Below are 17,324 nucleotides of genomic sequence, written 5' to 3'. Positions count from 1 at the left end.
AACGATAATAATATGTTCATCAATTTCTTCTAATTCTATTTATACAAGAAAAAAAAAATATTAAAAATGTGAACAATTTTCTTCATCCTCACGATTCAAAATCAATGAAGAGTTGGAGAAATGAAAATTCAATTACCAGATTTCTCTTATTTATGTTGATTTGTTTTTTTTTTTTTTTGGTTTTTCTATCTATCTATCTATCTATCTATTTATCTATCAGTGTGGTAAAGCATAGTTATGCGCAATGTTTGACATCGTGGAAATATGCGAATCGTTGTGAGTCACTACCAAAGAAGGCATTAATGTACTCTACGTACAACGCAACGAATTCTTCGGATAAATTCTTTGAATTCCATTGATGCATGGCTGAAGGTTTCGATAGGGATCGTCGAAGACGTTATCCGGTTGTGTTTCTCCAAAGCTCACACAACAGCCGGTTCCAACGTTGGTAGCGCCATTGTCCGTTTCCTATGAAATTCATTATCTCGTGACTGGTTTCCCTTCAAAGTGATTATTCCACTGATATATAAAGGATTCCCTTTTCTCAGAAGAACCATCTTTATTTTCTTTTCTTTTCTTTTTTCCAACAACAAGTTCTCTATAAAACGTTTCAATATATTTTTCATTCATCTCTGTACCTACTTGTAATTTATTCCATATATATATATATATATATATATATATATTTCATTTTATTTATTTAAAGATCCCTCCCCCCCCCAAAGTTAAGTTTTTTCTTTTTTCAATAAAATTTTCATTGATTTATTATTATTATTTTTTTCACCCCCAAATTCTTTTTTACTTCCCTTACTTTTCAACCCACATACATCCAAGTACGTCAGAGAGTATCGTTTCTTTTGCGAAAGTAAAATGGATAAATGATTAAAAATAGGGAGAGTGTTTGTGTATAAGAGAAAGAGAGAGAGAGAGAGAGAGAGAGCAATATGATCTCTAGGGAAAAAGATCTGGGCGTTTAGAAAGCTATTGCGGCTGAGCAAAACGTGGTCGTTGTTATTTGATACGTAAGTCCGTATCGTTTGAAGTTTCACAATCGTTGGGTTCGTCGATTTGAAAAAAAAAAAGGGTAATGTTGATTGAACGAAATACAAAAATAGAAAAGAAAAGAAAAGAAAAGAAAAAGTTAAATGTAAAATGATTCAAATAACTAATCAAATTGATCATTTCAAAGTAAAATGATTAATTCAAAAACAGTTACAAATCGATCTCACATGCGTAAGATATATTTTTTTGTTTTTTTCTTGAACTTGTTCAATCGTGATCTCACGTTACTCGTCATCCACTCAACTAAGATGGCTATAAGAGAAAAAAAAAAGAGAAAAAAAGAGAGAAGAAACTACGAAGAAAAAGGAAGTATATATAATTCGTATAACAGGCCCCTTTTGACACGGTTCGTTTCGTGGCGTAAAACCGAGACCAACGTGTCGAAGCAATTATCGTAAGCTATTAGTATAAATGGCCCAGGGCTAAATTCTTGACATACTTCAAAAGTGAGCCTCTCTGTTATAAGGGATGGAATCTTTTTGAAAAACTAAAAATCCCTTATATAGTAAAAAGTTTTCAAACATACATTTTGTTTTCTAAATTTTGTATAGATTACGAGGTTCTTTGAATCATCCTAAAAACATTTATCGACATTCGTGTCAAATAATACAATGAAAATATATATTTCATTTACATAATCCTCAGAAAAAAAAACACACACATCTATATCCACTTATGCATAAGAAATAAGGGAATGTGGATTATTTCATTTCTTTTTCTTCCCTAAAGGTAATAAAAACATGTGGTGACGTGACGTAGCCGATATATGAATTATTTATATCTAAGCTATAAATTATAAACTCGTTCTCTCAACGTATGTCCGATGATATACGTCAATGTCTACAACTCCTACGATAAACCAAGAAGGAGAGAAAGAGAGAGAGAAAGAGAGAGAGAAAGAGAGAGAGAGAGAGAGAGAGGAATCGTGTCTCTATAGAATGAACGGAGAAAGTGGGACGGTTCTTTTTTGATTTGGTAGGACGGACAATGGACACCATAAATCGTTAAGACGAATACATGTTATGACGTTTACAAGGAAAGAATGTAACTACGATTCGCAGGTGAATATTAAGTTTTAATTTTACAGTTATCCTTTTTTTTTCTAATACGATATTCTAATGTCACATATTTGTATACTGAAAAAAAAAAAGAAAAACAAAATGATAATTAAAATACATTAGTTACAAAACATACCAATGAAATCACGTATTATAATATAATCGTTATAGAATAAAATTTGAAATTTCGCGGGTAAAAAGTTGGCGCGATAGATCTCGTTTAAATTGATAGCGACTATCGATAATGTCGATTTGCGCGGGCGAATTGCGGTTTGATTTAAAAATGGCGGGTTTTCTTCGAAGTCACCAAGATGGCGGTATAGTAGCGTAAAATACAGGATATAATACTAGGGACTCTCTACCACGCCCAATCGTCGTTGTCCGCGCGTCTATATCCCTCACACGATACTTTCTCTTTGTTCCACTCACGGCGCAGCATGCGCTTATGTAGCGCCGTCATTCTTACTCGTCCTCCCCACCACAACTACCACCACCACTACCACTACCACCACCACCACCACCACCATGACCACCACCAGAACCAGAGTACCAGTACCACCACTACTAGTACCATTACCGCCATTACCACCATTACCACCACTGGTGGATCTCGTCAGTGGCGGTGGCGGTGGCGGCGGCGGTAACGGCGTCGGTGCATCGCGGGTTCACTCAGAGAACGACGGAGCATGCCAGTAGGTTTTTATCCAGCGTACGGTACGGTAGGAGGCAAGACATTTCGATCTTTTTAATAGTAAGGAATTGTGCCTGTGAGAGGAGGCGATTTAAAAGACGATCACGAGGAATTGTCTATAACTGTCCGTTCATTATTTTAGACTCTGTCGCACGTTCTGTGTTAGAAAGGGAAGGACAGAGAAAGATAAATAAATGTAGTAATAGTATTAGTATTAGTTATACAGTGTGACAGTAACCGTCGGTGTAGTAGTAGAGAAGTGTAGTATAGTAACGTAGTAGTAGTAGTAGTAGTAGTAGTAGCAGAGTAAGAGAATTAGATTGGGTGGGGGTGGTGGAGGAAAAGGAATAAAAGGAGAAGGAGGTGTGGTAGTGTAGTGGTGGAGGTGGTGTGGTGGTGGTACTAGTGGTGGAGGTGGTAGTGGTGGTGGTGGTGGTTGTGCCGGTACTGGTGGTAGTGGTGGTGGTGGACCGCGGTTCGATAACCGACAAATCGCATCGTTGCAAACCGGCCTGGACCGCATCGTCGAATACGCGTGTTCTCTCTCTTATCCTTCAATAAAACCGAAGGAGGAAAAGAAAGACAACATCCTGGTAGTTCTTTACTCGTGGTCAAGGCGACACCTAAAGAAAGGATCACTCTCATCGACGGACGACGAGAGTTCTGCCGGCTTAAATCGGTTCTCCTCTACAAGCGCACATCCTACGTGCAAATACGAAGTAAGAGAAAGATAGAGAGAGGTGCGCGCTTGCTCACTCTCGTTGGCGGCGCCGGCGGCAGCCATTGCCTTTTCTTCTTTCATTGTTTGTCTCTCTCTCTCCTCTCGCACTTACGATCGCGCGCTCCTCTCTGCGTCGATACGTTGCGTTATTATACCGGGTGTACCCGTACGGTACTTCCCCCACCCTTTTTTATTTTCTCCTATCTCCCACTTTTTCTATTTTTTTATTTTATTTGTTTCTCCTTTTTTTTTTTTTTTTCCTATCATCTATCGTTTTATAATTTTTTTGTTGTTCGTTGTTTTGACGACTAGCGTAGTACACTACGCGAGTTTTAAATGTCTATGAAATTTTTTTTAACATCGTTCGTGACGATACTCATGTGTTCGTTACATACGACTAACCCAGTCGATAAAACAGACACCCTCCTCTCTCTCTTTCTCTCTCTCTCTTTCTCTCTCTCTCTTTCTCTCTTTTTCTTTCTCTCTTTCTCTCTTCTTAACCACACACTCTCTCAACATATCTCTCGCAACCATCTCTTTCTCTTCCCCGTATATAAACACTATGCACGTGCATTCAATACATGTGCGTGACACGCACGTCGGAGCCGGGTTTCTCTCTTTCTCTTTCTATTTCTATTTCTCTTTCTCATTCTCTCTCTCACTGTTCGAGTGACGTTAACCTCATCCTAATCTACTCGCGTCCTCTTGAAATCTCGAACGAGAGCTTATATCCGGCGATTTTCTCACGTTAGTTGAATATCCTTCCTAAATCGATAGTAGTTATTTCTTTTTCTATCATTTATTTTATTTAAAAAAAAAAAAATAAACTTACAAATTTATTCTCAATCGTATTTTTATTTTTATTTTTAATCTTATCTCTTATGGTAACAAATTACAAAATTTGAATTTTTCTATTAGAATATTATTTGAAAAAATATAAATCTGTACTATTATTTTTTATGTATATAAATATTTTTTATAAAAAAGATAATTATTTTATGATTATTTTTAATGGTTAATTGATTCACGTATTACATTTGAAACAGAGATGGTAATTTATACGAATATATAAAAAAAAAAAGATCGATCATTTAAGAGATCAATTGTACAATTTTCAAAGTAATAAATGTTTCGAAGGTAAAAAGAAAGAAGAAAAAAAATAATAAGATGGGGTGGTGGTGCATATGGGGAAATATAGAAGAAGTAGAGGAAGAATGGGATTGGAACGGTCGATTCTTGTCAAACATGGGGATAATGGTTAGGAGAAAATTTATGCGACATCGATATTCGATGAGGAAGAACAATATTCAACGAATGGAAATCGATGTTTGAAATATTTCTTTTCTTTTCTCTCATATCATTTAAATTTTATTGAATTCCATTTTTATGCGTATATATCTTTTTATATTCATCTATTTATCTCATTTTCCATTTCTATTTATCGTCTAGATAGGGGTTGATAGGGGACATGATAGAAATCTTTTATACGATAGAAAGAAATAAAGAAAAAAAAATAAATATAAAAAATATTTAAAGAGATAGATAAATATGATTAATATTAAAATTAACGTGATTTTAATTAAAACAAATCTTTTATAATTTATTTAAATGGAAAATATATATGTACAAATCTAATATAAAAAGATAGCAAGATAAAAAGATAAAAAGATATATGTACGATGAATCTTAGAACTACAACTACTATCCAGTAATTAAATAATATGTAATAATTATATTAATTAAATTATTTTTATGTTAAATTTAATATAAAAAGATAAAAAGATAAAAAGATAAAAAGATGAAAAGATAAAAAGATATACGTACGATGAATCTCAGAACTACCACTACTATCTAGCAATTAAATAATATGTAATAATTATTAATTAAATTATTTTTATGTAAAAATTTAATATGAAAAGATGAAAAGATAAAAAGATGAAAAGATGAAAAGATAAAAAGATATACGTACGATGAATCTCAGAACTACAACTACTATCCAGTAATTAAATAATATGTAATAATTATTAATTAAATTATTTTTATGTAAAAATTAAATATAAAAAGATACGAAGATAAAAAGATATATATGTAGAATGAATTTCAAAAATACTTGAATTACTACTACTATTTATTTGAATGCATAAAAAAAGAAACTAGATAAATAACCACATGAAAACTCACGTTTTCAATTTTTCGGAATGTTAGAAAAAACGAGTTTTAAATGATAAGATTAAAGTGTCCCTTCTCATGAATAAATATTGCATCTCTTATCTAATCTAATGTTAGTTTGTAATAAAGACTTGTAATGATTATCATTTTCCAAAATGTTTAGGGTATTCGTTAACATCAGTTGTAAATTTGTAGTCGAGAACGAGACATCTGATATAGTGTGAAAGAATTTTCTTTTTTTTTTTTTTTTTGTTCAAATTTATTATTTATTTTTCAAAAAGAAGATAAGAAACAAGATATATATATTTATATATATATATATATATATATATATATATATATATATATATGTGATATAAAATTTGGTTGTAATTTGTAGCAATGTCGAAAAGAAAAATCAAAGAATCTTTTAGTGAATCATGTAACAGTGAAAAAGAAATCTGTTACGAGATTTATCAAAATTTGAATAACACTGATGATGAGAAAGAATTGAAATTTTTAAGAAAACAAAATCAAGATAGAATCGTATTATCTGATTTTCGTTCGAATATTGATAAATGCCTTATTAGGGATTGTCAATTTAATGGAGAGATTTTTTTATAAAATTTTACAAGAATTTTTTCCTATCGAGGAAGAAAGTAAAATTGATGATAACAAAAGATAGTACAATTTGATTTTACGAATAGAATAATTGTTTAGTTGTCGATAGAAATTATTTTATTTGATTAAAATAGTCAATCTAATTTAAGTAATTTTATCAAAAAAAAAAAAAAGAAAAAAAGATTATTAACAATTATTTAAAGAACTGTAATGAAATGATCATCAAAACTTGGTATGCAACGTTTTTTCTTTAAAAAAAAAAAAGCAACATTTCAATCGTAAATAATTGTTATCTTTTACAAAATTGTCACAGAAAACAAAAAAAACAAAAAAAGAAAAGGAAGAAGATAAATATAAGAAAATATTTACAATTATTAATAATATTAAGAATAATTATTAAAGTTATCTCTCTGTGTGTGTGTATGTGTGTGTGAATATCAGAAAAGAAAAAGGACAAACTTTACTTTTAACCATAATCAGCAATAATATTGCAATTCGAAAAAACAAAAGAAAGAAAATAAAAATTAAAAGCGCGTGAAAAATTAATATTACATCGACCAATAAACGTCGTTCGTACAAATCGAAAGGTGGAAGTAAAAAAAAAAAATAAAACAAAAAAAAAACAAAACCAAAAAGTCAAGTAATTAAATTTAATGATAAGAATTTATTAAACGTGAACAAAATTTTATTAATTCGTTGATATAAAATATTAATTGATAAAGAGAGGAAAAAAACAAACAAACAAAATCGTAGATTAAATTGAAAACACGATTTGAAAAATGTATGAAAGTATTTAAAAAAAAATAAATAAATAAAAAAATAAAAAAAAAAACCAATTCAAGGGGAAAAACATTTCATTAAATAATTCCATTTATATTCCATTAAACAATTCCAAACAAAAGTAAAAAAAAGAAAAAAGAAATTAAAATCGTACAAACGTTTAAATAATAACAATTCAAACACAAATATCCCACGTGATTCTAATTACAAGAAGAAGGAGGAGGAGGAGGAGGAGGAAGAGGAGGAGGAAAAGTTTCGTTAATATTCCGTTCCAGTTGTACAAACAAAAAGGGACACTACGTATATTGTTTAACAAATAGAATAAGCTTTTCGTAATACGAAAGAGAAAATGCGTCAACAGTAAACCCCCCACCCCCACCCCACCACCCCGCCCCCTAATTTGGAAGTTATATGTTTCTTTCATTAATATCATTTTCCAAAATAACATTTGTACGTTCCTTTACGAGAGAATGGAAGGGAAGGGAAGGGAAGGGAGGGGGAGAGTAGAGAGGGATGAAAATCCAATTATTACTCATTATAATCCTACCCTCTTTGCGTAGTCACAATTTCCATTTGTAACGAAAAACTTTTCTCTTAATTAATTAATAAAATATCCTTTTTTTAATATCATTCACACCTTTTTATCCCACGAAGAACCACAACAATTTTCTTTTATTTTTATCATCTTTTCCCCCCCCCCCCATTTCTTTTACCTTTCTTCTAATATTTCTAATTATTTATTATTATTATTATTATTATTTATATTATGTATATTTATATATGGTTTATTATTATTTTTAATTAATAGTTTTTATTTAATAATTTATTTTATTTATTTATTTTTTGTTTAGTTATAATTTGATATTTAATAATTTAATTATATATATATATATATATATATATATATATATATATATATATATATATATCTATATATAATTTATATATAATTTATTTAATTTTTTAATTAACTACTTTATACATTTAATTATTATTTAATAAATTAATAATTTATTTATTTATTTTTTTTAATTATAATTTGATATTTAATAATTTATTAATTTATATATATATATAATATATTATAAAAATGATATTATAATATATATTATTATTTTTAATAATTTAATGTATATATATATATATATATGTTTGTTATTTATTTTTTATTTTACTTTAAATACCTTGTTTTATCTTTTGAATTTTATTAGCATGTTCTTCATCTTCATCTTTTTGATCTTCTGTTTCTTCTTTTTTAGTCGTCGTCTTCTTCGTCTTCTTCTTCTTTTTCTTTTTCTTCTTCTTCATTAACTTAACAGGGAAATTTGTAATCAATTTATAAAATGATTGTAGTTTCGATAACAACATTCGTACATTATTAAACGACGTAGAATTATGATCGTTCTGACGTAGGAAACGATCGTTGTTCTAAGTCGTCATCGTCTGGTCGGAAGTTATTCGAGATAATTTTCACGTGGGCTTCCGACCTCGTAGACATTTCATTCTTTCTCACTCTATCTCACTCTTTCTCTTTTTCACTCACTCTCTCACTCTTTATAGATAATATATATATATATATATATACATATATACATGCATACACTTATACTATTATCGTTCAAAAGCTTGTAAGGGGGAATCAACTACGTAAAATCCTAGGAATTAATAAATTTAAAATAAAAAAAAAATAAAAATAAAATAAAAAATAATTTACATGGTTTTATTAGCTAAGTGATCATTAAACTATTTTGAGTATAAAAATTCCTTATTTTTTTTATTTTTTTTTTTACACACGTCAAATGATATTAATACGATGTAATATATTCAAATAGGTCAAGTAGGCAATTTAAAGATCACCATTTTAAATAATTCATTTGAAAAGTATTTATTGACCTAGTGATTTATGTAATCTATTAATATATATATATATATATATAATAAATAAAAATATATATAATAAAATTACTATATATAAGTGAATTTAAAAATTTAAATAAATGTATATATGTATAATAATATATATTATATATTATAATAATATAATTATATATGTATAATTATTTATTTATAATTATAATACACTATTGTTATAATAAATAATAATTATTTATTTATAATTATAATACACTATTGTTATAATAAATAATAAATATTTATATATAATTATAATATATTATTATAAAATAATTATATTTATATATATAAATATATTATATTTTAGTAATATATTATATAATAATATTAAAATTATTATATAATATATTAAAATATTATAGAATAAATTATACTATATATATACTATACTATACTATATATATATATATATATATTTAAATTTGTATTATATTTATTTTATTTAAAATTATTATTTTATTATAAAATTATAAATTTTATTAAATTTATATTATATTAATTTATTTATATTTATTTAAATTTATATATGTGGGATGTTTAACTTATATACAACTTTTTATCAATACTGTATTTAAATGATACAATCACAAAAAACTAAATCGCATATTTTTAAATATTAATATTAATATATATATATATATATATATATATATATATATATATTTATTTGTAATATACTCGTTTGACATTTTTATCTACTGTTTGACGTATCTAATTATTATTATTATTTTTTTAAATTAATCTTCTATAAAATTCCATTAAATTATCTTCAATTATCATCTATTTATATATACCAATATACGTGTGTTTGACGTATAACTAACAACTTCCTTTTTTTCTTTATTTTATTTTATTTTATTTTTTTTTTTATTACTATTTAATAATACTAAATTATCCAATCACGTGTATAATTCCTATTACATAAAGCAAATAAGCTTTTAAATGATAACTTATATGTCACGAATTATATCTCTTTTATTCATTGATATATTATAATACTGTTTATATACGGTGTGACATGTGTAATTATTGAAATAACATTGAAAATTAATGAAAGAAAAAAAAATTGAAATGAGAAAGATCAAACGATGACACATTATATTTATATGAATAATCTTTTTTAGTTAGAAAATAATATGATTGAATGAACAATGAACAAATTGAATGATCAAATTAACTTGCAATATTTTCTGTCAAAAATGTTTAAACCTTGATAATGATGATGATGATGATGATGATGATGATAATGATAGAAGTTGAAGTCATACAAGTTGAATTTAAAGTTTCAATAAGAGGGTTGATTATATAAAGAATGACGAGGGGATGAGAAAAGAAAGGTGTGAGAGACGAACGGTGGTAGGAGGAGGGGGGCAGGGTAGAAGGAGGGGAGGGTTAGGGGAGGGGCTAGGGGTAGGTATTTCATTCTATGGTGTATCAAGAGACATAGTGAAAAAGGTTATTGGATTACTTCTGGATATATCAGGTGTATCACCCGGTTAGACGCATCGTTATCTTTATCCGCCCAGTACACCTGCTTCGCATATCATATATATTTTATATATATATATATATAAAAGTATATATATATATATACGTTCACTTCTACGTATCGTGTCGCGGGGATTCGCATGCAAAATGCAAATGCGAACAATAATAATAAATGCGTGCCTTCTCTTAGAATGTATGTATTATTAGTGTATACGTGTATGTGTGTGTATGTAGGTATGTATGTATGTACACATTCGTGTAAATAGTTAGGTATATATATATATATGAGTATGTGAAAACGTGACTACGATGATGCATTTATAATACTTTCACGAAATATGATACGTTGTTTTTTTTTAATGTTTCTTTTTTTTTTTTAATTTTATTTTAGCTTATTATTATTATTATTATTATTATTATTATTATTATTATTATTAATTATTAATTATTAATTGGTATTATAGGAACTTGAAAGTTCATTGCTACAAATATCAAATCCTACCAGTGTTTCTATTCTATTTTATTTTATTTTATTTTTTATTTTATTTTTTCTTTTATTTTATTATTATTGTTATTATTATTATTATTATTATTATTATTATTATTAATTATTAATTATTAATTGGTAGTAGGAATTTGAAAGTTCATTATCACAAATACCAAAATTCCGCCAGTTTTCTTCATTCCATTTTATTTTATTGTATTTTTTATTTTTTATTTTTTTTTTTTTAGTTTTTTTTTCACTCGTATAAAAAAAAAAAAACAATTCTAATTCTTGTCCTATGAAATTTATTGTTAAATTAATTATTTATCATGGATTTTTTTCCTGTTTATTTCTTTTTTTTTTTTTCTTTTCTTTTATATTTCTTTATTTTTTTCTCTATTTTTCTTGAATTTATCATAAGATTATTATGTGTAATTACAATCACGTGTGTTTACAATTTTAATAATATTTTCATTAATAATTATTATTTGCAGTTTGTGTATTATATATATATATATATATATATATATATATATATATATATAGATATTTTCTTTTAATTAATTTTTTTTTTTCCTCGAACGATCATTAAGGATACGTGTTTTTTTTCTTTTTTTTTTTTTTTCTTTTAATGTATATATCATTTTAATTAAATTCCATTAAAGGAGGAATTTCGATATTTAATGAACGGTAACGTAGGATTTTGACGTCAATCGAATGTTTATTATACTTCATGAAATTGAAAAACACGTTCTTACGACTTGTGTAATAATAAGAAAGAAAGAAAAAGAAAAAGAGAGAATAATAGAGAGAGAGAGAGAGAGAGAGAGAGAGATAAAAAACTTACATCATATATGATATTAACAATCGATGCAAACAATCACGAATAATTTTATTTTTCTCAGGTAATAAGAAAACTTAGTCAAGAAATTTCTTCATCCATTCGTCGTCGTTCTCTTTGGTCAAATCATAAAAAGAAAAAGAAAAAAAGAAAAAGAAAAAGAAAAAGAAACATTTCGTCGATGGAATATACCTACGTCACACGTTATTGGTTCATCGAAGGAACAAGAAAAAAACCTAGGAATATCCTTCCTTAGTGATTTTTACTAATACACCTAAAAAAGGTATTAAATATTATCCAAGATATGAAGTGAAAAAAAAAAGATAAAAAGATAAAGAAAAATATTGAAGAAGATATATAAAAATAAAAACAACAATAATAATAATAATAATAATAATAATAATAATAATTCGAAGAAAAAGAAAAGAAAGAAGAAAAAGAAGAAGAAGAAGAAGAAGAAAAAGAAGAAAAATAATAATAATAAAACAAATAATAATAAAAAAAAAAAATTAGTTCGTTCATTTCTGTGTTCGTGAATAATTAATAAAAATAATTAAAAATAGTAATATATGTATGTGTGTATGTGTGTGTATATATATATATATATATATACGTATGATAAATTATCACAAAACAAATTAAATAAATAATTTGAAGATCTGAAGATTTTTTTTTAATCAGAAAATACAAACTTCTAACAATAAATAAAAAATCTAAAAAAGAAAACACAACAAAAATTCAATTTGAAAAGAGAAAAAAGAAAGAAAGCGAGAGAGAGAGAGAGAGAGAGAGAGAGAGAGAGGAGAAAGGGGTTGTAAAATATCAAATAGAAATCATTTGTAATAAATTTCTAATAAAATTGTGAAACAACGAACGAAAATCAATAAAAATTTCAGTTTAAACGATGAACAACACACGATAAAGTTGTGTACAAAAGGGGTGTGCATTTATAAAACAAACAAAAAAAAAGGATCCTAGTTGGTATCGTGGATACACGTTGTTGAAGATGATATCTAACAAACAAAAGTGAGAAAGAGAAAGAAAGAAAGAAAGAAAGAGAAACTAAAGAGAAAAAAATAAATAAATAAAAAAAAAAAAAATACAAATAACAAGAAAGAAGAAAAAACTTGACGTGAACTTCGAGAAGAAGAAGAAGAAGAAGAAGAAGAAGAAGAAGAAGAAATCTTCTTCTTCTACGATATCATCTAACCAATAAGAATTCACAAGTGTTTTTTTTTTTTTTTGCGTGGGCATACCAACATCAGAATCTTTTTCAACCTTCACAAAAAAGAAAAAGGAAAACGAATTAAATAAATAAAAAAAGAAAAAAAGAAGAAAGAAATAGATAGATAGATGGAAAGAGAAAGATCAAAAGTACGATGAAATATTGTCGGTGAATTTGTTTGTTTGTTTGGTGTGTTTTGTTGTTGTTGTTTTTTTTTTTTTTATTTAATTTATTTGCAATATTTTATTTTATTTCATTCTCTTCCTTCTTCTTCTTCTTCTTCTTCTTCTTTGTCATTTAGTAAAAAAATTTTTATCTTAATCTTCTGATCTTTTTCTTTAATTAAATATAAATGACGTGTCAGGTCACGTTACGTTGTTTGTCCGCAATGGACTCCTAAATTATTAAACTGATTTTAATCAAATTTAACACACTGTGTGTAGTTTCATCTAATTTGAAAGATAGGATAGTTTATAATCTCAATTTATATTAATTTGAATTGATCATTGATCAACTAATTGATCCATGAGGCGAACGAGAAAATCCGATGATGAAACAACATCGAGTCAAATCAAAATAAATAATAATAATAATTATTATTATTATTATTACGAATTAATAATTAATTACAATCAGGATCATTTGATACTTTATCGTAATAAACGAAAATTCCAGAAAATTTCAAACTTTTGATATTAGTATATAATATATTAAGAAATGTGTTATGAGTGGATGATGATGATGATGATGATGATAATCCATGTTGGATATAAATCGGCCTTGAATATCACAGGTTGACGAACTTTACTTTTCTTTCTTTCTTACTTTCTTTCTTTCTCTTTTATCTTTATCTTTATCTTTTTCTTTCTCATTTTATCCTTCCTTTCACTTCTTCTTCTTATTCTTATTTTTATTTTTATTCTTCTTCATCTTATTCTTTGTCTATCATCTTTTATTATAAACCAAAAAAAAAAAAGAAAAAAAAAGAAACAAATCTTTTGGTGAACAAAATAAAAAACAGAAGATAAAACGAAAAGAAGAAGAAGAAGAAGTAGAAGTAGAAGAAGAAGAAGAAGAAGAAGAAGAAGAAGGTGTGCTAAGTCAAGGTCATTGATTCCTGTTCGAATATATTACATCGTTGGAACACCGCAGATGGGAATTAGGTTGGCCGAACCCGACGGGGTGGTGAAAATCTTCTTCACGAGAAGAATTAAATATTTGAAAGAAGAATTGAAAAAAGTATACGTTGTTGTTCGAGTATTAATAACGCTTATAGTAGTACCATTGGTGGTACTACTTTTAGCGTTTCACGATCCTCGTTATCATCAACCTTTTCAACAATCTTCATATCAGCAGCAGCAGCAGCAGCAGCATCACCGAGCTTATTGTAGCTCACCTTTCTCGCTTCTGATTCGGTCGCGAAAACTCGATCAAGCTGGAATTGATGGAGTTGGAGAACATCGTGGCCAACACTGTTTACCTCAAAGCGAGAGAAGGTAAGAATTTATTTATTTGTTTCTTTTTTTGTTTTGTTTTTGCAATTTTTTGCAATTTTTTGCCTTTTGTTTTATATATGTATATGTATATGTATATGTATTTTTTTAAATTTTATTTTAACTCTATCTACTATCATAATTTGACTCGAGTGTATAACTATATATTGTGTATAATATATATATATTTATTATTTTTATATATATAAAATAGTAAATTTTGTATTATATAATTTTTATTCTAATTTAAATTTGATTATAATTATAATTATAATTTTATTTTATTTTTATTTTTTTTATTTTTATTCAAAATAATATTACCGATAAATTTTTAATTTTATTTTAACTCTACCTACTATCATAATTTAACTCGAGTGTATAACTATATATTGTGTGTAATATATATATTTATTATTTATATATATATATGTGGATATTATTTATTTATAGTGTTAATACTATTATGGGATATATTATTCGTAGACTTAACACATCGATTTAGGTTGAAATAGTTCAAACTAACCAGATTTGCGTATTATTAGCTTACGATAAATCGATAATTTGCGATTTAACACGTTAGTCGGGATTTATGATGGATTTTCATATGTCTCTCTCACTCTCTCACTCTCTCTCTCTCTTTCATATTCCTACATTTACATATCCATCTTCATTCTCTTGTCGTGTCCATTTATCCATGGAATTTCATTCGAAAGGACTACGAGAGTTCGAGTTTTCAATGCATTGTGAGAACCCACTACTACAACCACTACACCATCATTCCAATTCGATCTTTCATAAATCTATATAATATTCTTTTACATTTTCTTTTTCATCCATGAAATTTCTTGACAAACAAAAAAAAAAAAGAATATTTGAAAACAGAAATATGTTCATCTTAAAATTTCGAGATGTATTTTTGTCGATATTGAAAAAGAAATTCTTTAACTTATTACAATAAGAATAAAATGATTATATGTTTTATATAATACTAGGGGTACCCCGTCACGCTTTACTGTGGCTCACAATCAGTCTGATACACACGTCTAATAATCATGACTCTTTGTTAATAAACAAATAATATTGCGATTATAAATTGAGATTATAAACTATCCTATCTTTTAAGTTGCATGAAACTGCACACAGTATGGCAAAATTTGATTAAAATCGGTTCAATAGTTTAGGAGTTCATCGCGGACAAACAATGTGACGTGTAATAATAAATTAACCCTTTGCATTCCGCACGACTTTCGACACTGGGACGTGTCACGTTGTTTGTCCGCAATAGACTCTTAAACTACTGAACTGATTTTAATCAAATTTTGCACACTCTGTGCAATTTCATCCAACTTGAAAGATAGGATAGTTTATAATCTCAATTTATAATTGCAATATTATTTGTTTATTAACAAAGAGTCATGATTATCTCTGTTAGTTCGATAAGATTCTAACAGATGACGGTATAAGGTAATTCGTTGACTTAAAAACATGTGTATCAGACCGATTGTAATAAATATACAAAATATGTAGTAAAGTGTAGGAAAACTTGAATCCCATGGTTCGTTGTCAAGAAAATTCGAATATTCGAGTAATAGATAATAGCATAGCAGAAGAAGAGAATGTCTTTTGGGAATAACTTCAACTTCTAGGAAACTTAACCTTTTCAAGAAGGTAAAAGAAGCAAGGGTGGAATGATGTGGGGGCAGGGTTAAGGGGTAAAGCAAGTTCAAACTATTTTATAAGTAGGAAATGAGAAAGTAGTAAAGAAGTAACAAGAAATAAACGAACTTGAAGTAAAATGGTGCTGTTTTTCATATTTCAAAAGAATAAGATGGAATAGGATAACAATTTTCTATCTTTTATATCTTTTAACAATTTATCTCGAATATATGTATATAATACTATAAAAATGATAATGGTGGTATGGTGGTATGTTTTGTAATAGTAGTAGTTGCTATATTGCAATTAAAACCGATTTACGAAACGAACATGAAGAATCTTTCACCCACGATGAAACAACAACCTACAAAGTCCTTGCCATTTCTAAACCATCTCTCTCTCTCTCTCTCGCTCTCTCGCTCTCTTTCTCTTTTATAAGTGTGGAAAATAAACCAATACTAACTAAGGAAAATACCAAAGAAATATCTCTTTCTATTTCTCGAGACGTATTTAAAAAAAAAAAAAAAAACACTGTTATTGAAAGATATTCCATTAGCTATGAAAATAACGTTTTCTGCTATGGTTTTTTTTTTTAAACAAATATATCAATAATATATTAAATTACATAACTTTTAGTTTAATAATAAAATATACAAAAAAATAAAAAAATAAAAATACAGTTAAAAATTGTCATGCAATAACAAAATAATTTTCAATATTGTTTATCAAAAATATATTCTACTTTTTGTATAAGAATTAATTTATAATAGAAATAACAAAACTGTATAACATTTTTTTTTTTTTTTTTTTAATGGTAAACACAAATTGAAAAAAAAAACAAAAACTAAAAAGAGATAACGTGAATGACAATTAAGATTTATCAAGTTTAAATTGTTGAAGAAAAAAAAATACAATAATACAGGTAAAATCGCGTGTACCTGTAAAGTAGGTAAATAGGTTCGCGTGAGATATTTCAACGACGTCAATGGTCTTGTAATCACATTGCCTTGGTAAACTGTATAAATACGAGGAGCTTTAGCAGCTTTAGCTCGTGGTGAATCGCATTATAAATTCCCTTGTAAATTTATGTAAGAACGTTTAAGCCATTCGAAGTAATAAGTTCATTATTTACAGATTTACAG

The 17,324-nt window shown here is 27.1% G+C and overlaps 1 protein-coding gene across 3 annotated transcripts in view; it reads left to right on the top strand.

Annotated features, from left to right (window-relative positions):
* Positions 1–2,291: 2,291 nt before the first annotated feature.
* The window catches only part of Gprk2 (G protein-coupled receptor kinase 2), a 31,240-nt gene continuing 16,207 nt past the window's right edge, over positions 2,292–17,324 (top strand). The window contains exons 1-2 of one of the 3 annotated variants that reach the window (XM_089175351.1): positions 2,292–2,812; positions 11,873–14,529. In XM_089175351.1, coding sequence (XP_089031477.1) covers positions 14,478–14,529 — 52 coding nt within the window. In that variant the 5' untranslated portion in view covers positions 2,292–2,812; positions 11,873–14,477. Of the gene's footprint in view, positions 3,531–11,872; positions 14,530–17,324 lie in introns of all 3 variants that reach the window. The other 2 variants (XM_089175350.1, XM_089175349.1) reach the window with 2 other exon arrangements.

This window comes from Polistes dominula, unplaced genomic scaffold (genome assembly GCF_049000335.1).
Source record: "Polistes dominula isolate Pdom_NZ unplaced genomic scaffold, Pdom_raw_medaka contig_82, whole genome shotgun sequence".
In the NCBI taxonomy this organism is placed as follows: Eukaryota; Metazoa; Arthropoda; class Insecta; order Hymenoptera; family Vespidae; genus Polistes; species Polistes dominula.
The sequence above is the reverse complement of the archived record's forward strand: the minus strand, read 5'-3'. Positions and strand labels throughout refer to the sequence as shown.